The sequence below is a fragment of the Leptonychotes weddellii genome, chromosome 9, assembly GCF_054177405.1.
Source record: "Leptonychotes weddellii isolate Sample4059 chromosome 9, ASM5417740v2, whole genome shotgun sequence".
NCBI classification, from domain to species: domain Eukaryota; kingdom Metazoa; phylum Chordata; class Mammalia; order Carnivora; family Phocidae; genus Leptonychotes; species Leptonychotes weddellii.
The window spans coordinates 80250629-80273833 of NC_138377.1; the positions used below are offsets into that span (position 1 = coordinate 80250629).

Below are 23205 nucleotides of genomic sequence, written 5' to 3' on the forward strand. Positions count from 1 at the left end.
TCTGTGTACTCTAAATCATCTAATAGTTTCAGCACAATTAGAACAACTTTCTCGCTTCTTCAAAACTTCCTTTTCCAGCCTTTTGATTATCAGGATACACATTGTAAGTTGTGTAAAGTTCTTCTCCCTGACCTCCTATCAGTAACTACGGTTGGTGTTATGTGGCAGGTGCTCAAGGCTAGGGACAAAATAGGTATTTTTTTAAAAAGGTGAAATGGTTTTTCACTCAGGACAAGTTCGGATACCTAATCAAGTTCAGATAGCAAATCCAGAGGGTCCCAAATCAAAAGCATGCAAGAGAACACACCGGTAGAAGACTCTGTTTCGGAATAGTTTACACGTTAAGTGCTGCAGTCATATAATTGGTTACAGTTAATCACCTGCCACAATTTGCCTAACTTTATGTAAATACGAATATGTACAAGAGCATTCCTGAGGTAAGTAAGAAGTAAATATGAGACAGAACCTGTTAGGTCCTATCATGGGTGACTTTTCACTATTAAAGACAACATCTATCACTTTCCACAAGTACGGCCAGCTCTACTGCATCGTGGTGACTCCTTTGCTAGCCTAAGTTTTGGAGGCTCTGTTTTAGCCTATCCCAACTTTAATCGATTACAATGATCAATGGCTTCTAAAATAAACATTTTTGGACCAAAGAAAAGTGGCATCAATTTTTAACACAAAACAACTGTGGGCTTAGCTACCCTCAGCCTTTTTTTCAGTTTTCCAAATCTACCTCCAGTTCTTTTTTAAAGAAGCCCAAACAACTTTTGATCAAATTAGAGTGAAGGAGGCATAGTCTTGAAACATTGGTAAGTGCTCCTATCGATCTTTAACTTTCAAAATGACTCTAAATACGCATTTTAAATTTATTTTCTTTTTTAAACCTAGTCTTCTTCTATTTTAATCATTATTTTCCATAACAAAATAAGCTCAAACAACTGAATTTCCACACAGTTCTTAGAAAGACACTTAGATGCTAATTAAAAGCTAAGCTACAGATTATAGTAAAACAAGTAAAAGACAGCTACAAAAAATATTTGTCAGAAATTAAATATACATATTAAATACTGGACAATGCAAAACGTTGAGATGAAGCATAAAAGAGAATGGCTGCAACCCTTACACAGTTGGAGACAGACAGTGGACATTTCCTGAGTTACAGACCTGGGGGCGGATAACTAAGATCAGAGGGCTCGTTGTTCAGCGAGCTGCAGCTGCTAGGCTTCTGCTGCTCCTGACTTGCTTGGTGGTCAGTAGTCCAGGCCTCCCCATCTATCCCTGGTTCTAGCACTTCAGGCGCTTCTGCCTCCTCTTCTCCACTCTGCTCTGCATGGTCTTCCTCAGAACCATTAAGGGTTTTTCCAAGCTGAAGAGTCTCCATTGTTCTCTGGGTCTCAGAGACCCACGACTCAATTCTACTATTGAGCTGTACTTCTACAGATATGGGTTCATGAGTATAATCTTCCTCCTCTTCCTCATCTTCATCATCCTCTTCTTCGAGCATGCCAGGGACAAGAGTGCTGGTGGTGCTGGTGATGGAGGAATTTAAGAGATCTCGGCAACTGCCATCCAAAGAACCAGTCTCTGTACTCTGCTGGGAGGCCCATTCCAGGTCATCGGGCTTCACTTCCTCTTTATCGCTCACTGTTGATCTCCCAGGGTTTGCAGCTGAGGTAGTACTGCTTGCAGCCAGTAATGATGGCTGCTTACCAACAGGGGCTGCATCAGACAGAAGTTTCCTGGGCTTTTCAGATGTGCTATGCTTACTGGAAACCTCTCTCTCATTTTCTGATGTTTCCAGCCCATCTGAGGTTTCCACCATGTTTCTCCAATTTGTTTCTGCAAATATCAAACAGATTTTTTAAAAACCAGAACAGTTCCAGAATCATACAACTCTTAAAAGAGGGAAGAACAAACTACAGAAATTTGTTGGCTCACCAACTGGTTGGAGAAACTAAAAACTTATTCTAGTACTGGTTTAAATGTTACAAAAGGAGAACAATTCTCAAAAATGTGCATTTAAGATAAAGAAACAAGGAGGCAAAAGTAAGCGTATTTATGGCTCAGAATGCACAAGATCTTGTAACAACAGGAGCTCATTAATGCTTTTACATAAAATCCATATTCATGAGAATCAATGAATTGCCTTTTTTTTTTTTTTTTGGCCTAGAGGTGTACTGGACCCAAGGATCCACGAGTCACAGATGGCAGAGCCAAGATGTCCAGCAGAAATACTTCTAATTTGATGTGTTTGTTTCATGCTCCCACAGCAAGTTATCTGAGAACTGTCTTAGCCTATAATGGGACTTGTTTCCACTTATAATAAGCAAAGAAGCCATCCATGCATTTCTAACATTTGTGAAAATCTGTTTAATAATACATGTAGCTGGGCTCACCAACTGAATTTGGTAGCCAAAAAAAGAAGTGTTATTATATAATACAGTGGTGATAATCTAAATTATTTTTAATGACAGAAAGTCAGTTTAAAACAAAAAAACTGAGAATGAGGAGACAAAGGACAGCTCTCTTACCCCTCATTTTTCATGTGTTTTTCTTTCATTTTTCATTTTTTTATTATTGAGGTATAATGGACATATAACATTATACTAGTTTCAGGTGTACAACATAATGATTTGGTATTTGTAAGTATTGCAAAATGATTGCCTTAATAAATCAAGTTAATAATCTGTCAGCATACAGTTACCAAAAAATTTTTTTCTTCTGATGAGGATTTTAAGATCTACTCCATAGCAATTTTCAAATATGCAATACAGTATTATTAATTATAATTGCCATGTTGTACGTTATATCCCCATGACTTAATTTATTTTATAACAGCCAAGTCTCTACTTTTTGACACCCTTCGCTCATTTCACCCACTCCCCAAGACTCTGGCAACACACACGTGTGTGTGCACACACACTCTGTCTTCTTTATCCATTCATCCATTTGATGGACACTTAGGTTGTTTCCATAATTTGGCTACTGTGAATGATGATGAAATGAACATGGGAGTAGAGATATTTCTTTGAGGTAATAATTTCACGTCCTTTGGGTATATACCCAGAAGATGGATTGCTGGATCATATGGTATTTCTATTTTTAATTTTTTGAGGAACCTCCATACTGTTTTCTGTAGTGCTTGCATAAATTTACACTGTCACAGTGTACAAGGATTTCATTTTCTCTACATCCTTGCTAACATTTGTTATTTTTTGTCTTTTTGATAATAGCCATTTTAACAGGTGTCAGGTGGTGTATCTTGTAGTTTCAATTTGCATTTCCCTGATGATTAGTGATGTTGAACATCTTTTTATATTGGCCATCTATGTCTTCTTTGGAAAAAATGTATATTCGGATCCTCTGCTCTTTTAATTGGATTGTTGGTTTTTTTCAGTTGTATGAGTTCTTTATCTATTTTGGATATTAACCCCTTATCAGATAGATGATTTGCAAGTATTTTCTCCCATTCAGTAGGTTGCCTTTTCATTTTGTTGATTCCCTCTGCTGTGCAGAAGCTTCTTAGTTTGATGTAGTCCCATTTATTTATTTTTGCCTTTTAAAAAAAATAACACCCCCTTCTATTTGTATTATAGCTGCTACCTACAGTTTGTAAGTATGATGATCAAGCTGTAGTGATAAAGCAAGTCTATTCATACTAATATATCAACTTGAATGTCACCTATCAACTATTCACTGATAAAAACCATATTTTGGGCACTTGAAGTCAGGGCACATGGTTTGGAAAAAACCTTTCTTTCCTGCAGTTACTTCAAGTTTGAAGTAAGTTGTTTCCAGTCTCCTACTCATGAAAAAAAAAATCTACTCCTTCTCCTATATTTTCATTCTTAGTTAATAACATTATCATTTTTGTAGTCTCAAAGCAAAAGAAAACTTATAGTACTCATTGACCTTATATTTCTCCCTTACTTTATTCAGCTGAACTTATATGTCACTTCTAGCTCAAAAACTATTAAATTTGGTCACTACTGTCTTAGCTCAAGCCTTCTTTATCTTGCTATACATCTACATATATTCCTAATTGGTTCTGTGAATTGGTCACATCACTGTTTAACGGGCTTTCTATTACCCTATGACAAGATCCAAATACCTCAGCTTGGCATAGCCAAAGCCCTCTGTGATCTGACCCTCACCTATCTTTCCCATCCCATTCATTACAACCCCCAGCCATGCACTCTATGCTTGGGGTCAGTCTGAATTCTCATTGCTCCCAGAAGTCATAACCTTTCTATTTACAATTCCTTGCTTTGCATAAGCTGTTCTTTCCATATGAGATGTGTTTTCCTCCTTTACCCTTCAGACTCCCACCATCCTGGATGACCATCCTTAAGTGTCAATTCCTTATGAAGTCTTTCCTGACTTTCCACTCACGTGAATTCCCATAGCACTTCTGGCATATATAGTTCAAAAGCACTTTTGTGTTTGCTGTGCTGCCCCTTCTTCCCTCCTTATCCTCATTCCTGCTCATCTGTGTCCCTATGGTTGGCACAGAGTAAGTGCTGGAGGCAAAAAAGCCTATTAAATGAAAAATACCACACATATATTTAATTATGCCCCCCCCTAAAAAAACTTTAAAAAGGGCATATATTTTTTTTTTAATTTTATGCACACATTTATATTTCCTTCCAACAGTTTTTATCCTCCCCTAAAAGTATAAGAATTCACTTGGAGTTCCACCTCCCCCTTGTCAGTGAGTCAACGAACAGGAAAGAGGAAGGAGGTCAGGATACTAGGTCAGGCTGATCTCTCTCCAGAATCAACCTTAGGCCTTCATCTACTTGGGTAGGTGAGCTGAAAGCCCACATGGGTCCTTGGGATAGTAAAGGGAGATATGACTTCAAAAGCAGAAGCAAAGGACTCTGCTATTAGCCATCAAGAGACTTGTCACAATAATCAAAAAGCCACCAAGGTCACGTATCTACTGGGGAGGGAGGGTCTAGGCTCCCACTTTAAAGTAATAGATGAAGCTTGATCAACAGCTGATGAGCACACAAACACATGCATACAACATGGAGAAAGAGAAGAGTACGAAAGTGCCATCTTTCTCTAGGGGACAGGAGAAATCTGATTGGGATGGGGAGGAGGACAGTCTAAATCCCGAACAGAACCTCTAGAAGTCCACTTCTGATGAAGGAACCAGGAAGCAAGTTAAAGGAAGAACCAAAGATCTCAACAAACCTAGAAATGGTACTGATTCAAACCCACCCTGCTTCTGAATTTTTATTGTAGCGTAATTTATTCAATAGAGCTCTTCTTTGCTTGTTAATCCCTTCTATGCTTTCCTCTTTTGTTTATTGGGTCTTTGTGAAATTGTCTTTTAAACTTTCAAATCACTAGAGGATTTCTTAGAGGATGAGGTATGTGTATTTCTCCTTTCAGTCAGTACAAACAGAGAAGCTGTCCATCTTTAGTTATACTTAGAACAAGCAAATGAGTTCAAGAAACTACAGAACAAACTAGTGGCAGAAAATGAGCAGGAAATTCAGGATGGATGGACTACATAATGAGGCTGTCCTCCCCTCGTAAGTGATTACTGAAAAGCTACTATACTGTCCTATTAAGAACTCAATCAACAGACAGGGAACACAATCACCCTGGCTAAGAATGTAGATTCTAGAGTCAGATTTACCAGGTGTGTGCATTGACAAGTTAATTACCTCTCTTCATCTTAGGCTCCTCATCTATGAAATGCAGTACAGTATTTTTTTTAATTTTTAAAAAAGATTTATTTATTTGAGAGAGAGAGCAGGAAAGAGAGAGCGGGCGTGGGAGGGGGAGAGGGAGACAGAGAATCTCAAGCAGACTCCCCATTCAGCACGGAGCCTGCCCTGTAGCTCGATCTCAGGACCCTGAGATCATGACCTGAGCTGAAATCGAGTAGGATGCTTAACCAACTGAGCCACCCAGGTGCCCCTGCAGTACAATATTTCTTATCTCATAAGGTTGCTCACACAATCGAATGTATTAATAAATGTGAAATGCTTACAGAAGTGCTTAGCACATAGTATGAATTCAGTGAGATATTATTATTATGTATCAAGTGCCCATTATGTGTCAAGTTCCTACCTCAAAGAACTTACAACTTAGTTGGAATTTATGTTCAAAACTATTTGTTTCATGTAATAAGTATGATAGAACTGAGACTCAGCACAGGTGGAAGGAAAACATAAGCAAAGAAAACAAGGGGTATATAAAAGACAGTAAGACTGGACTATCATAGGAGGTTTTCTATTCTGCCAATGATTAGCATTCTTTTCCCAGCTTTGTTTTTCCTTTAAACTATGGGGAGAAAAACATTTTAGGAATCCTGCATCAGGATGACATGGAAGATGCTGATTTGTTGTCTATCCAACAGTCATTCCCCATTTTCTTCCTGGATAACAGAACCCCCAAACTTGGAATGAACTTGAGTCCAGTCCTGGAGGATGAATTAAAATAGTTCTTAGACTATAATGGTTATCCCATTCCTCCTTTGCCAAATAGTCCCTTGCCCGTCTCCCTTGCAGCTAAAAGGAGTCACAAGATCAGTTCTGGCTAAATGAAACAAAAGGAGAAGTCTTCTGAAAATTGTTTCTTTCACTGATAAAAGGAACTCACTGCCTGAACCTCCTGCTTTTGACTACTAATGCCAGAGCCACAGCAGCTACTATGAACATGAGATGATGGCACAAGAATAGAAAGCCACAGACTGCAAATGGAAGAACAGAAAGAAGGAAAGAGCTAGGGACTTTGAGGATATTGTGAAATAATTAAATATCCTGATTTCTTAGGCCACATTAGTGGTTTTATGTTTGTTGCTGAATGCATCCGATACACAAAGAATGACTTCATGCTTTCTTCTCAGTGTTATTTGTGATTCCTTCCACTCATTTTGTTGGTGTCCTCATAAATCAGCTCATCATGTCAGAATCTTAAAGATTCCATCTAAATCCTTCCTTAGGATTCAACCATTAGCTCTACCAGATTAAAAAAAAAAAAAAAAAGACAACCACAGGTCCAAAATGGTGTCACTTAGACTGAGTTCCCAAACTGGAGCTTAATTCCCAATCCAACTGCAGTTTCAAACTCCCCTAGAAATGCGGCCTTAATTGGTCAGTCAGGAAATTTTTCTTTCCATCAGCACCAATGAGTCTGTCACCTGGGTCCTCTCCATCCTCCAAAGATAGGTGAGGTAATCTGCATAAGACCCCTTGCTTTTTCCCTTAGCAACAGTCTCCTCTGGAACAATCTTTTTCTTTTCCTAGTAACTTTCTTGCCTGCCTTGCCACCCCCCCCATAAAAACTTTCCACTTTGTAAAAGTCTTCAGACTGCCTCTCTACTTGCTAGATGGTGGCTGCCCAATTCATGAATCATTCAATAAAGCTAACTAGATCATCAAATACACTTGGTTGAATTTTGTTATTTAATAGCTCATAGAATTTTAGCTTTGAGTGGAACCTTATAGATGACCTAGATGAACCCTCCTCATTTCACTAAAGAGAAATCTGAGGCCCAGAAATTAATCAATTATTTCTCAGTCCCCCACGCAGAGTGTGTGAGAAAGCTAAAGCTTCAATCTTTGAACACTATATTTGCTGCCTTTTGAAAACATCTCCTAAGTCTTTGAGAGGTTCTTTTCATAACTTTTCTTTTCATGTGCTCAAACCCACAGCTTTATGAATTTACCTTGAAGTTTGCTTTTGAGATCTGCATTATCATTATATAGAGAGAACTGATCTCATTCACAAAGTTGGCACTTTATCTTATTTTCAACTAGTGGCACTTCAGCCAAAAAAACGTCTGCCTCTAAGCCAGTAACACTTATTCCTGGGGCGCCTGGGTGGCTCAGTCGTTAAGCGTCAGCCTTCAGCTCAGGTCATGGCCCCAGGGTCCTGGGATCGAGCCCCACATGAGGCTCCCTGCTCAGCGGGAAGCCTGTTTCTCCCTCTCCCACTCCTCTTGCTTGTGTTCCCTCTCTCGCTATGTCTCTGTCAAATAAATAAATAAAATCGTAATAAAAAAACCCACTTATCCTTGATCTGCAGTTTCCTAAAGTCCCAGAGTAACTTGTTCATTGTCTCTGGCCTAGAGCTTTGTCGAAGCATTCCAAACATTTAACTACAATCACAGATAGGGAGACTAGGAAAGGGAGTGTGAGGAAAAAAAGGGAAAACATGAGGACTCATTTTTCTACATGTTAAATTTTAGTTGGCAACAAGCTATTCAATAAACTCCCAGATAGATTTAAAAAAAAAGAAAAAGAAGAAGGAAGAAACTGGAGCTAAGTTGAAGGAGGTGGCTATCCTATTTTTAAAAAGAAAAAATAGGGGAAGCGAACCAGAAACATCATGAAAACTGGAGAACTTAAGAGTTCAAAGTATTGTAGAAAAAAGGCAAGGACACTCCTAAGACATATAGAGTGCAGTAAATAATATTATTTTAAACATTACACATGTTAAAAAGAAAACCACAGGCCCAAAACGGCATCACTGAGGCCAAATCACCAAACCAGAGCTTAAGATCTAACCTAATGACAGTTTCAACCTCCCTCAGAAATCGGTTTGAAGAGTTTTCTGGTCAGCGCTAATGAGGTAATCTGTCACAAGGGCCCTTTCCACCCCCAAAAGGAAGATGAGACAATCCATTAATAAGACCCCTTGCCTGTCTCCCTAAAGGAAGGTGACCTGGCCAGGAACCATCCTTTCTTTTCTTTTGCTAATAATTTCCTTGCCCCACCCTCTTTCCTATATATAAGCCTTCCACTTTGTGCAATTCCTCAGAGCTCCCCACTACTTGCTAGAAGGGATGTTGCCCCGGTGCATAAATAACTAAGAAAGCCAATTAGATCTTTATTATTTACTCAGGTGAATTTTTGTTTTTTAACACACACAAATGCTGGGTTTTAGTCTGTTTCTTTTTGACTACTATCAAATTTAACTTAAATGTCATATGTCTAGATTTTATAAGCTTATATTCCATAATATTCAGGTCTTTTGTTTACTTAGTAAATCAAAACTTCAACAATTCAGTATAAAGTATTAGAATGAAACTTCCTAGAATTTACTTAGTTATAGGCCACAAGTATTGTACCTTTTGCTTTTTAAACCCCTTTGCGGATTCTGGAAATGTGACTAAATTACAGGGGCTCATAGCAAGTCTCAGCTCCAAATAGTCTCCTAATTTTTAATGGACATGCTTAATGCAATTTTTCAAACCAAAATTCAGACCAAAATGTGAATAATCAATGAGATAAAAAGGTAATGTGAAAAATCATTTTCAAAATGATTTTAATCACTTAAATGGTTTCAACGTTTAAAACATCTGATATATACCATATACCACATACACCAACTTACCATATTCCTTTTCATTTACTTCAGAAATGGGTTCAGAAATGACACTGCAGAAAGAAATGGCGCTTGCCGCAGAGGGGTTCCGAGAGTGCCCCATGTGGTGTGGCGCCTTTTTCACGTTCTTCAAGGCTTCCTCCGCCTGCTCTTGTTCCATTGCTGCAACCATCTCTTTATATGCTTTCCTGGCTTCCTCAGTGAGCTCTACCAACTGATTAAACAGGCTCTAAAAAGAGATTTTGATTAGTCCATTTTGGGGCTATACTTTTTATTCCTGTAACTGACAATAAGTCTCTCTACTGTTTCAGGATCAGACACACTTTCAATCAGCACAAAATCCAAATGGTACGCACACTGCAGAACATTATAAAATACTCTGTAACTTACAGATATTGTTTATGTAATTCTCACAAGTCTGAGGAAATTTCCTGATTCAATACTAGTCATTAACTGTGATATACTGAAAGTTCTTGCCAAGTTTATCAATTCAACAACTGCCCCCTTCAGTCTCTGGCACTACAGTGAGTACAGAGACCACTGGAACACCACTCTGCTCTTAAGGAAACTTCCATGTGGCTGAAAGATAGGAGACACCAATGATTCAAGGTACCTTATTTTAAATGCCTTGAGATGTACAAAATGTTTTGGCTTTTGGAAGAAACATCAAATCTAACTGCTGAGCATGGCTAAAGAATTTCCCAAGTACTATTACCTCTGACATAGGCCTTGAAAAATAGATACAATTTTGAAGGGTGGAGATCCTGCATTCTTAGCCAAACATGCAAAACAATAAATACAGGTATAGACTTAAGAAAGTACAAGGCGTGTCTGGGGAGCAGTGAAGAATCCTTATATGGATTAGAATATAAGGGAATGAGCGTATGCAGTGTGGTATCGAAGTTTATAGAAGAAGATGGCAGCCTCCACAAGAATTAAAAGTTCCCTGGATGTGTGCTTATTGGAAGAGCTTGAAGAAGATCAAAAGAAGTCAGTGATGGGATGGCTAGCTGAAAATATGACACTTATAAGAAGGACAAACCAAAGATACTGGGACAAATGCAAATTACAAAAACAGAATAAAGAGCCTGAAGAAGAACGTAGAGCTAAATAATCAGAAGTTCCTCCATCAGTGAAACAAAATGAACACGAATGGCAATTAATAATTCCAGCAAAATGGTGGGTGGACTATACACATGTTAATAAAATGGCAAAATTCATATAGCATTGAAGTTGAACTTCAACAATTATGACCTCTAAAAAACTCCGAAGAAAACTGAAGTTTCCATAGCCACTAGAAAAGACAATCAAATAATAACTTGCTGTGATTCTTACATCATAATTGAACAACCTTCTACTTCCGTTTAATGTCTTAATTTAGTATCACAATGCAACACACCCACACATTAAATAAAAAATGTCAGATGTCAGACCTGAACATTCCTAAGAATATGTTTAATATTATATATTAAATTATGCTTTCAGGGGCGCCTGGGTGGCTCAGTTGGTTGGGCGACTGCCTTCGGCTCAGGTCATGATCCTGGAGTCCCTGGATCGAGTCCCGCATCGGGGTCCCTGCTCAGCAGGGAGTCTGCTTCGCCCTCTGACCCTATCCCCTCTCATGTGTTCTTTCTCTCTCATTCTCTCTCTCTCAAATAAAATCTTTAAAAAAAAAAAAAAAATTATGCTTTCAGACAATGGGAAGAAAAGTACAGTACAACTTTTTTCCTCCTACCAAGGCACTTTCATTTAACTTTAAAACCATAACTGGATGAAAGCATGGCAAAAAGTGTCATATTGCTATGGAATATGTCCCTGAAAATACGTCCTTAAGAAGGAAAAACATAAGTAGCATGCTTTAGCCAGCTTCAGTTTAAACTGATTAAGGTAGTAGGTACAATAAATCTGTTGCCAACTGCAATGATTTTAAGCATGCTAATACTACTAGTAGTATCAAAATATACTCAGCATTTACTTATTTTTAAAAAGAATTGCCTATGTGTTACATGTAACAGACTTCCTAAATATTTGTTTGCAACGTTTAACAAACTATGCATTTAAGTGAAGCCAACAAAAAGAAAATAGGCATACGGATGTGTGATATTGAGATTAACAATCATTTTACAATATAAATAAAACACAGAAATAGTTGGGAATAAAAAAATAAGTAAGAAGAGAAAAAAAGAAAATTTAAGAGAAAAGCTATCAGGGAATAAAAACCTTGAATGTCAGGGTAAGGAGAGAAAGTTTAATTCAAAGGTTACTTTTAGCAGACGGTAAAAATAACTTAGGTGTACTACCACATTATTGCAAATGGGCACACTTGATAATATACCACTGTTTCCTTTACCCCTATTTTAAGAGTATATTTTGGTTTAAACAATAACTTACCTATCTCAAAGTAGTAGAGGACAAGTGAAACAATGTACAAACAAAACAGGCAAGCATTTTATAAAGCCATACAAATAATCCAGTATATATAATTCAGTAAGAAGTCAATACAATGAAAAACAAACATGTCCACTTTTCCTGACCTCACTCTCACTCCTATTCCATAAACTAACAGTGAACAAAAAAGGAGTAATTTTAATTAGGTGTCTTCATATATGACCCTTTTTTTTTTTTTTTTTAAAGATTTTTATTTATTTTATTTGACAGAGAGAGACAGCGAGAGCAGGAGCACAAGCAGGGGGAGTGGGAGAGGGAGAAGCAGGCTTCCCACCGAGCAGGGATCCCGATGTGGGACTTGATCCCAGGACCCTGGGATCATGACCTGAGCCGAAGGCAGACGCTTAACGACTGAGCCACCCAGGCGCCCTATATATGACCCTTTTTTCCCACAGAGGTACTTACCACCCAAATTCGCACATATAGTTTAACATAGCAAGCAGGTATACATATACCACACAGTTTACTGAACAAACATTTATCACCTGCTCATGCTCAAGTAATGTGAAAGGTGTCAGGGACACAAAGACAAGAGGTCTGCCCTCAAGGAATTCATAGTTAAAGGGAAAGAAACACATAATCTACAGCAAGGCAGTATGATACCTATAACCAAGAAAAGCACAGGCTACTGTGGGAGCAGAAATATTGAGTATATACTCATAAAGTAGGTGGGTAGATAACTTCATGGGTAGTGGGAGAGAACCTGAATGGAAATGGGGGTATGCAAACATGGTAACTGGATAAGAAAGGACACACGCTTAAATAAATAAAAATAGTATGGCTAAGAAGAGGGAAAATGGTCCATGAATGGTGTCACAAAATACTTCAGAGTCAACTTCATAAAAGAGTCTTAAAATGTTATCAGTTACTAAGCATTACTGGAGATAAATAACTTTTATTCTAATTATTAATTACCAGCCTACTGTTATTATTATTACTTATTATCATCAGCTCCTATGGGCAAAGCTTTGTATTAGCAGACCAGGAGAGGAAGATAAAGGTATCATGAGTGCAGAATTATTTTGACGATTGGTTAGGAATTCCATTTTCAAAAAGAAAATCCTCTCTAATTAAAGGATCTTTTTCTCTCTTGACTCCAAATAGCATAAAATATAGCCAATATATACACTGAAGAAAATTATTTTATATCATATAATATCGAGTATCTTTACCTAGCAGTTAAATAATTATCATATATTACAAAATTGAACAGAAAGAAAAAAGCACTGTGGGAAAAACAGGAGCTGAAATCTTTACAGCCAAAATACTGTAGGATTAACTTGTGTAAATGTTTTTAGCACTAAAAAAAGGAAATGTAATACTCAAAAATTTTCCACTCATTCTTGAGAGAGTCATCTCATTTCTTCAAATGCTTTAAAAGAACACTGGCACATGTTAACAGAAAATGTATGGGGGGGGTGAGGACAAGAGGGAGTGAGGGAGTGTATCCTCTTAGGTCTTACCTCAGCACCAAAGTAGTTGAAGATTCCCACTACGCTAACAGGAACCAGCTTGTTCACACAGCGTCCTAGAGCTTTTCTTCCAAGGGCAAACACAAAAGGAATTTCTTGTTCCCGTGCCATGGCTATAACATTATAGAGAGCCTCATCCAGGCCACCTGAGAAAGTCAACACATGCTGAGGTCTTAATTTATTTATATAAATGGAGGTATTTTAGCATCCAACAGCTAAAGCATAAAACACAGCAGCAAAGGGTTCTATGAATGCTTGTGGCACTTTTGCTATTCTACTTATTTTCCTATTGGAATTTATATGATGTATGGATATATATATATATACACACACATATGTATGTATTTTCTTTCTTCCCAATAAATTTTAAAATTCTTCAACACCAGTTTTTGTCTCTCCATAGGGATTGGTATAGTGGGGGTCAAATTTCAATACATTCACTAAAAAAGAAATTAAAATTGTTAATAGTGGCTGATATATTTATTCTCTCAGCCCAAGTGGCAATAACACAGATATATACTACTATTTTTATTGGTATTTCTCCCCTGTGGATAATATGCCTACTACTAATACCTCTGCATCTGCCTACTCCAATTACCCAAAGTGGCTCACTTGGTTGGCCCAACTTAAATCCTTCACTAGTGTTCATAGATTAGGACTTCTTTACAGTCCAATCTCAATTTTATTACTTAATTTGAGGTAATGAAAGATTTCACTTTCTTTCCTCATGTTCAGTATTATGTTTTATACCTAAACTCTGCAAAGAAAGACATATGGCTTTCACTTTAAAATTCATTGTATATCTTACAATTATACTAAATAAATATCAAAACACTTCAAAAGTAAAATGTTCATACCTTTTGACTGGATTTTTTCACAGTTTGGAGAAATTATAACACACTTGATCTTATTTAACTTCATATGTTTAGTAACCTCCCTTAGGCCCATAACCAGCCGTCTCCTTGCTTTTGCTCTCACAGGATCTTTTTGGTAGATGCGTTCCTGAAAACTGACAAGCTCTTGAAGAAGAAGAGTCACACATTCATCAATCTCTTTACAAAGAACCTGATTACAATACCTGTAAAGGAAACCCAAAATAGGTAAGTCCAACCTAATTTACTTTCCTGTAATTATAAGATTATGTTAGGGAAAAAAAATATCCAATAAGAGGTTTTCATTGAAAAATCAACTCTTTAAAATCTCTTAAATCCTACTGAGAATTAGAAAAAGAGAAGTTTTGCTGAATTACAACAGATTGGCTTTTATGGAAAGGTTGGATTATCCTCAGATAAGTACTACCCAAACTCCCAATTATTAAATTATTAAGGATATAAATCAAATGTGAGCCTGTTATTTGATAAAAAGAGATATAATGTTTCTGGTAAAAAGATATAAAGTTATTTCATTCCAGTAAATACCAATGATCCTTCTCGTAGGAAAGAAATATAATTTCCCAGAAGCTAACTGAATGCCCTCATACCAACCAAGTCATCCTCCACACTCTGATAAGTCACAATCTCTGGGAAATTGGCTTCCTCGACCACAAAAATAAGGAGTTAGGTAAGATGGCCTCAACGGCTCCTCTAACAATGAAAATCTATGGCTGTGAAGGATGAACTGAGTAATCAAATTAAAGCCAAAGTCAAAGAAGCCTTGAGGTAAAAGTCACATGCCCGTATAGCAAGCAAAGCAAATGAATGAGGCTCTTTGTAAGATCCTGTATGGCTATAATGCGAGCAACAGACAGGCAGTGAGTGAGGCCACTAAAGTACTTAATTGCAGGGATAAGGAAGTCATCCAAGTTTACTTTCTCCCTATATACTCTTTTTCAGGTTCTCATCCTTAACCTCTACTATAAACAGGTACTTAACAGGGAGAATTGGTATAATTTCTAATCTAAGACTAACCAGGCAAGTAAATTTCCACTTCTGAATTATATTATATAGTAGAAAAATACTAGGCCTGCCTTCTTTAGTGGAAAAAAACTGTTTTTGGAAAATTTTTTTCTTTATGTGAAAAATATTTAAATAAGTAGTGTTTAAATAAGTAAATAAGTGTGACACTACTTCAGAAGAGAAGATAAAGACTGAGGAAAAATTATCAAAGTATGCAAAATTAAAGACTGCACTTAGAAAATAGAAAATAAAAAATGCAGTTTTCTTCATTCTGTTTTTCTTTCAAGCTGTTTATTTCATACATATGTAACATTTTACTCCCCAAGTGTTTCCTTTGCTCCACATCTATTATCTGACATTTAATTAACTTCCCAAATCCAGACAAAAAGAATTAGTTCAAAAACAATAGTATTAAAGAAAAGGAACAGGACAGAAGGATCAAGATGGCAGAACAGGAAGATCCCAAGCTCATCTCCCAGAGACACACCAAAATTACAACATCATACAGAACAACTCTCTGAGAACGATGTGACAAATAGCAAAAACAGCTCTTCCACAACTCAAGATAGAAAAAGCCATACCAGACAAGTAGGAAATGCAGAAAAGGGCTCTAGTCAGGACCCACATCCCCTGCTCAGTGACTCCCAAACAGAGGGATATTACAAACGCAGAGGCCATCCTTCCTAAGGAGCAAAGGGTTCAAACCCTGTATCAAGCATGCCCACCCTGGGGACCTGCATCAGGAAGATGAGGCCCCATAAACGCTGGCTTTGAAAATCTATGGGGCTTAACTCCAGGAGAGCTAGAGGGTTAAAAGAAACTGAGACTCTACTCTTAAAGGGCACAGGCACAAACTCATTGGCTCTGAGACCCAGCATAGAGGCAGCATTTTGAAAAGCGCCTGGGCCACACATGAAGATTTGCTAACTTTAGGGCATGTGCAGAAGGGGCAGGGATCTATGGGAACATTTTCCTGGAACAGAAGCACTGGTGGGAGCCATTTCTGACACTCTTCTTCTACCTTGCTAATACCGCTTGCCCTGCCTCAGCATGCCCCCGCAGACCCACTCTACTTAACAATGCTGGCCCCCGTATGCATCCCCCTCAAAGTGGCTCCCACCCCACTGCACCTGGCAGGTAGTCTCAGCCAGATCCCATGGTCCCCCAAAGCAGCTCCCAGTCCACCAGACTTGGTGGGCAGCCTAGGCCAGGTTTAAGGGCCCCCTCTAAAAGAAGTCCCATCCCACCACACTCAGCAAGTGACCCTGAGTGGGATCGGCATCCCTGCAAAGCAGCTCCTGCCCTGCCATGCAGCAGGGAGCCTCAGACTGATACCTCCCAAAGCAGCTACAGCCTCGACCACCAAAATGCCCCCAACCATTACAGCAGGGTCTTTCAGCCAGCTGCATCTGAGGCCAAACCCACCCACCAGTGCAAACCCAGCAGTCACAGCCCAGCCATAACAGAGAAGGACACATGTAGTCCACATGCGGGACACCCCCGAAGTGCCTGGGTCTGGGGACCAGGGGAGACTGTGCTTCAAGGCCCCACAGGATGCCTTCTACATTAGGTCACTCCATCAAGGCTCTGAGACATAGCTAATCTATCTAACACATAAAAACAAAGAGAGTCGGGGAAAATGAGAAGACAGAGAAATAGGTTTTGAAGGAAAGAACAAGACAAACCTGAGAAAAGAATGAAATAAAATGGAGATAAGTAAACTACCTAATAAAGAGTTCAAAGTAATGGTCATAAAGATGTTGACCAAACTCAAGCAGAATGGATGAACACAGTGAGAACTTCAACAAAGAGATACAAACTATCAAAAAGAACTCATCAGAGCAGAAGATAAAATAATACACTAGAGGGAATCAAAAGCACATTAGATGATGCAGAAGAATGATCAGTGATCTGGAAGCCAGGGTAGTGAGTGTCACCCAAGTTGAACAGCAAGGAGACAAAACTTTAAAAAATGAGGATAGTTTAAGAGACCTCTGAGACAACATCAAGCAGACTAACATTTACATTATAGGGGTCCCATAAGGGGAAAAAAAGAGAGAAGTAGAAAGCTTATTTGAGGAAATAATGGCAGAAAACTTCCCTAAGCTGGGGAAGAAAACAGACATCCAGTTCCAGGAAGCACAGGGAGCCAAAAACAAGATTAATGCAAAGAGATTTACACTAAGACATGTAATAACTAAGATGTCAAAAATTAAAGATAAGGAGATAATCTTAGAAGCAGCAAGAGAAAAGCAACTAGTTACATACAAGAGAACATACATAAAATTATCAGCTGATCTTTCAACAGAAACTTTGCAGGCAGAAGAGAATGTCACCATATAAGTACTGAAAGGAAAAAACCGACAACCAAGAAATTTACCTGGCAAGATCATCATTCAGAATTGAAGAAGAGATGAAGAGTTTAAAGACAAAAGTTAAAGGAGCTCATCAACACTCAACTGGCCTTATAAGAAATGTTAAAGGGACTTCTTTAAGTGGAAGAGAAAAAGCCACAACTAGACGAAAATTATAAAGGAAAAAAATCTCACTGGTAAAAGCAAACATACTGCAAAGGTAGTGTAGATCAACCACTTATAAAATTAGTATGAAGGTTAAAAACAAAAACAGTAAAATCAATCATGTCTACAATATTTTGTTAAGGGATACAAAGATAAAGATATAAAGCAGGATGTCAAAACATAAAACACTGCAGGGCGGGGAAAAATGTAGTGCTTTTAGAATGTGAACTTAAGAAATCATCAACTTAAATAAACTTACATACATAGGATATTATACATGAACTCTGTGATAAGGAAACCAAAAACCTAAATAGATACAAAGGAAATAAAGAGAAAGGAATCCAAACATAACACTAAAGAAAGTCATCAAATCCCAAGGGAAGAGATCAAGGAAAAAAACACCAAAAAAACAGAGAACTACAAAAATAGAAAACAAAAAAATGGCAATAAGTACTACCTACCAATAATTACTTTAAGTGTAAATGGAAGAAATATTATAATCAAAGACTCAGGGTGGTTGAATGGATAAAAAAGCAAGACCTATCAAAACGCTGCTTATCAGAGACTCAATTCAGGGGTGCCTAGGTGGCTCAGTCAATTAGGCATCCGACTCTTGATTCAGCTGAGGTCATGATCTCTGCGTCTCTCTCTCCCTCTGCTTCCCCCCATACCCCCAACCACACACCCACTGCTTATGCTCCCTAAGAAAAAAAACAAAACTAAACTAAATTCAGACCTAAGACACATACAGACTGGAAGAAGATTCCATGCACACAGAAACGAAAAGAAAGCTGGGGTAGGAATAGTTACATCAGACAAAATGGACTTTAAAACAAAGACTGTACAAGAGACAAAGAAGGACATTAAATAATGATAAAGGGATCAATCTAACAAGAGGATATAACAATTATAAATATCTATATACCCAACATAGGAGCACCTAAATATACAAAGGAATATTTATAGACACAAAGGTAGAAACTGATAGTAACATAGTAACACCCCACCTACATCAATAGAGAGATCATCCAAAGAGAAAATCAGTAAGGAAACAGTGGCCTTAAACAACAGACTAGACCAGACAGACATAATACAAATAAAAAGAACACTCCATCCAAAACAGCAGAAAACACACTCCTTTCAAGTGCACATGGAACCTTCTCCAGGGTGGATCACATGTTAGGCCTCCAAACAAGTCTCAATACATTTAAGAAGACCAAAATCACATCAAGCATCTTTTCAACTACAATGGGATGAAACCAGAAATCAATTACAAGGGGAAAAAAAAACTGGAAAAAACACAAACATGAGGAGGCCAAACAACATGCAAATAAGCAACCAATGGGTCAAAGAAATCAAAGAAGGAATTAAAAAATATCTTGAGACAAATGAAAATGGAAACACAACCTCCAAAATCCGTGGTACACAGCAAAAACAGTTCTAAGAGAGAAGTTTAAAGTGATACTGGCCTACTCTAAGAAACAAGAAAAATCTCCAATAAACAATCTAACCTTACACATAAAGGAACTAAAAAAAGAAAAAGAAGGCCCAAAGTGAGCAGAAGGAAGTAAATAATAAAGGTCAGAGAGGAACTAAATAAAACAGAGACTGAAAAAGAAACAACAGAAAAGATCAATGAAACCAAGAACCGTACTCTGATAAATAATATTTATATGGACCTAGATGGTATTTTGCTAAGTAAGTCAGACAGAGAAAAACTACCATATAAATTCACTTACATGTATAATCTATAAAACAAAACAAGTGAACAAATTAAAAAAAAAAGAAAGAAACAACCATGAGAATTAACTGATGGGTACCAAGGGGTAAAGGGTGGGAAGATGGGCACAATGGGTGAAGAGGAGAGGAAATATAAGCTTTCAGTAATGGAATGAGTAAGTCCTGGAGATAAAAGGAAATATAATAGGAAATATAATCAATTATATGGTAATAGCATTGTATGGTGACAGATGGTAGCTATACTTGTGGTAAACGTAACATACAGACTTGTCAAATCATTATGTTATACACCCGAAACTAATGTAATGTTGTGTGTCAACTATACTTCAATTAAAAAAAAAAAAGGACAATAATGAGTCTTTAAGCCAGATTCATCAAGAAAAAAAAGGGGGACCCAAATAAACAAAATCAGAAATAAAAGAGAAGTTACAACTGACACCACAGAAATACAAAGAACCATAAAAGACCTCTACGAAAAATTGTACATTGATAAACTGGATAACTGAGAAGAAATGGTTAAATTCTTAGAAATACACAATCTTCCAAAACTGAATCATTAAGAAATAGAAAGTCTGAACACTGTTTACTAGTAATAAAATAGAATCAATAATCCAAAAAATCCCAACAAAAGTCCAGGACCAGACAGCTTCACAAATGAATCTATCACACATTTATTTTTTTTTAATTTCTTTTTAAAGATTTTATTTCTTTGAGAAAGAGAGAGAGTGAACGAGAGAGACAGCATACAAGCTGGGCAGAGAGGCAGAGGTAAAAGCAGACTCCCTGCTGAGCAAGGAGCCCAATGCAGGGATCGATCCCAGGACCCTGGGATCATGACCTGAGCCGAGAGCAGAAGCCTAACCAACTGAGCCACCCAGGTGCCCCTCTATCACACATTTAAAGAAGAGTTAATACCTATTCTTCTCAAACTATTCCAAAAAATAAAAGTAAGGAACACTACCAAATTCATTCTAGGAGACCCTGATACCAAAACCAAAGACACTACAAAAAAAGAAAGTTATAGGCCAATATTCCTGATGAACATAGATGCAAAAATCCTCAACAAAATATTAGCAAACCAAATTCAATAATACGTTAAAAGATCACACACCATTATCAAAATGGCATTTATTCCAGGGATGCAGAGATAATTCAATATCCACAAATTAATCATCATACACATTAACAAAATGAAGGATAAAAATCATATGATCTTCTCAACAGATGCAGAAAAAACATTTGACAAAATTCAACATCCATTTATGGTAAAAATTCTCAACAAAGTAGGTACACAGGGAATGTAACTCAACATAATAATGGCCATATATGACAAACCCACAGTTAATACCATACTCAACTAGAGAAACAAGACAAAGATGTTCAGTCTTGCCACTTTTATTCAACATAGTGTTGGCAAGGACATAGAGAAAAGGGAACCCTCATGTACTACTGGTGAGAATGTAAACTGGTGTAGCCACTAGAGAAAACACTATAGAGGTTCCTCAAAAAACTGAAAATAGAACTACCATACCATCTAGTGATTCCATTTCTAGGTATTTACCTGAAGAAAACAAAAACATGAATTCATAAAGATTTTTGCACCACTATGTTCGCTGCAGCATTGTTTATAATAAATCAAGATACGGAAGCAACCTAAATGTCCATAGATAAATGAATAAATAAAGAAGATGGGGGTGTGGCTATGTGTGGAATATTATATACCGCATGTGGCATATTACTCAGACACAAAGAAGAATGAAATCTTGCCATTTGCAACAACATGGGTGGGCGCAGAGGGTATTATGCTAAGTGAAATATATCTGAGAAAAACAAGTATCGTATGATTTCACTTACATGTGGAATCTAAAAAACAAAGTAAGTGAACAAAACAAACAGACTCATAAATGGAGAGAAAAAAATGGTGGTTGCCAGATGGGAAGGAGTGGGGTTACAGGTGAAATAGGTGAAGGGGATTAAGAGGTATAAACTTCCAGCTATAAAATAAGTAAGTCAAAAATATTTTAATAACTTTGTATGGTGACAGATGGTAACTAAAACATCGTGATTATCATTTCATAATGTATATGAATGTCAAATCACTACACAGTACACCTAAAACTAATATAATATTGTGTATCACTACACTTCAATTAAAAAAAGGAACAGAACAAACCAATATGGTTTGGATTCCTACCAATTTTACTTTCACCCTGGGATTCTTTCATGTGTCATTTTTAAATGTAACATCTGCACAAATGTTAAAATCCTAAAATCCTTCATAGCAATAACTGTTAGTTCAATATTATTCACTGACAGGCATTTTAAAACTTAGAAATATTTGCTGAAAAACAAGCAGGTTTATGTAATAGGTTCACTTCATGTAACAGGGTTTTAGATTGGTTAGAGAGGGTTTTTTTTTCTGAAAGGCCAGTAATATAAACAAAAAAGCAAAAGCATTTGAGGAGGAAAAACCCCTTATTAAGGCACTGTGCATGTAGGATGTAAGGCCAAATCCTAAATTTAGTTATAAACATCATCTGATATAAAAAGAATGTATTTACAGTCAAAGCACTTTCGTCTCAAATACACAACCTAACCCTACACCTAAAGGAGATGGAGAAAGAACAGCAAATAAAGCCTAAACCCAGCAGGAGAAGAGAAATAATAAAGATCAGAGCAGAAATCAATGAAATAGAAACCAAAAGAACAGGAGAACAGATCAATGAAACTAGGAGATGGTTCTTTGAAAGAATAAGATTGATAAACTCCTGGCCAGACTTATCAAAAAGAAAAAAGGACCCAAATAAATAAAACATGAATGATCACAACCAACACCAAAGAAATATAAACAATTATAAGAACATATTATGAGCAACTATATTCCAGCAAATTAGATAATCTGGAAGAAATGGATGCATTCCCAGAGACCTATAAACTACCAAAACTGAGCCAAGAAGAAACAGAAAACCTGAGCAGACCCATAACCACTAAGGAAATTGAAGCAGTAATCAAAAATCTCCCAACAAACAAGAGCCCAGGGCCAGATGGCTTTCCAGGGGAATTCTACCAAACATTTAAGGAAGAATTAATACCTATTCTTCTGAAGCTATTCCAAAAAATAGAAATGGAAGGAAAACTTCCAAACTCATTTTATGAGACCACCATTACCTTGATCCCAAAACCAGACAAAGACCCCATCAAAAAGGAGAATTACAGACCAATATCCCTGATGAACATGGATGCAAAAATTCTCACCAAAACACTAGCCAATAGGATCCAACAATACACTAAAAGGATTATTCACCACAACCAAATGGGATTTATTCCTGGGCTGCAAGGCTGGTTCAACATCCACAAATCAATCAATGTGATACAATACGTTAATAAAAGAAAGAACAAGAACCATATAATCCTCTCAATAGACGCAGAAAAAGCATTTGACAAAGTATGACATCCTTTCTTGATTAAAACTCTTCACAGTGTAGGGATAGAGGGTACATACCTCAATATCATAAAAGCCATCTATGAAAAACCCATAGCGAATATCATACTCAAGGGGGAAAAACTGAGAGCTTTTCCCTAAGGTCAGGAACATGGCAGGGATGTCCACTATCACCACTGCTGTTCAACATAGTACTAGAAGTCCTAGCCTCAGCAATCAGACAAAAAGAAATAAAAGGCATCCGAATCAGCAAAGAAGAAGTCAAACTCTCACTTCTTGCAGATGATATGATACTTTAAGTGGAAAACCCAAAAGACTCCACCCCAAAACTGCTA

General features: G+C 37.3%; 1 protein-coding gene across 1 annotated transcript in view; it reads right to left on the minus strand.

Moving 5' to 3' along the window:
* Positions 1 to 70: 70 nt before the first annotated feature.
* Positions 71 to 23205, minus strand: part of SECISBP2L (SECIS binding protein 2 like) — a 58826-nt gene continuing 35691 nt past the window's right edge. The window contains exons 15-18 of the mRNA XM_006735606.3: positions 14132 to 14352; positions 13266 to 13420; positions 9364 to 9583; positions 71 to 1845 (exon numbers count right to left, since the gene is read on the minus strand). Of these exons, the coding sequence (XP_006735669.1) occupies positions 1163 to 1845; positions 9364 to 9583; positions 13266 to 13420; positions 14132 to 14352 (1279 nt within the window). The 3' untranslated portion in view covers positions 71 to 1162. The remainder of the gene's footprint in view (positions 1846 to 9363; positions 9584 to 13265; positions 13421 to 14131; positions 14353 to 23205) is intronic.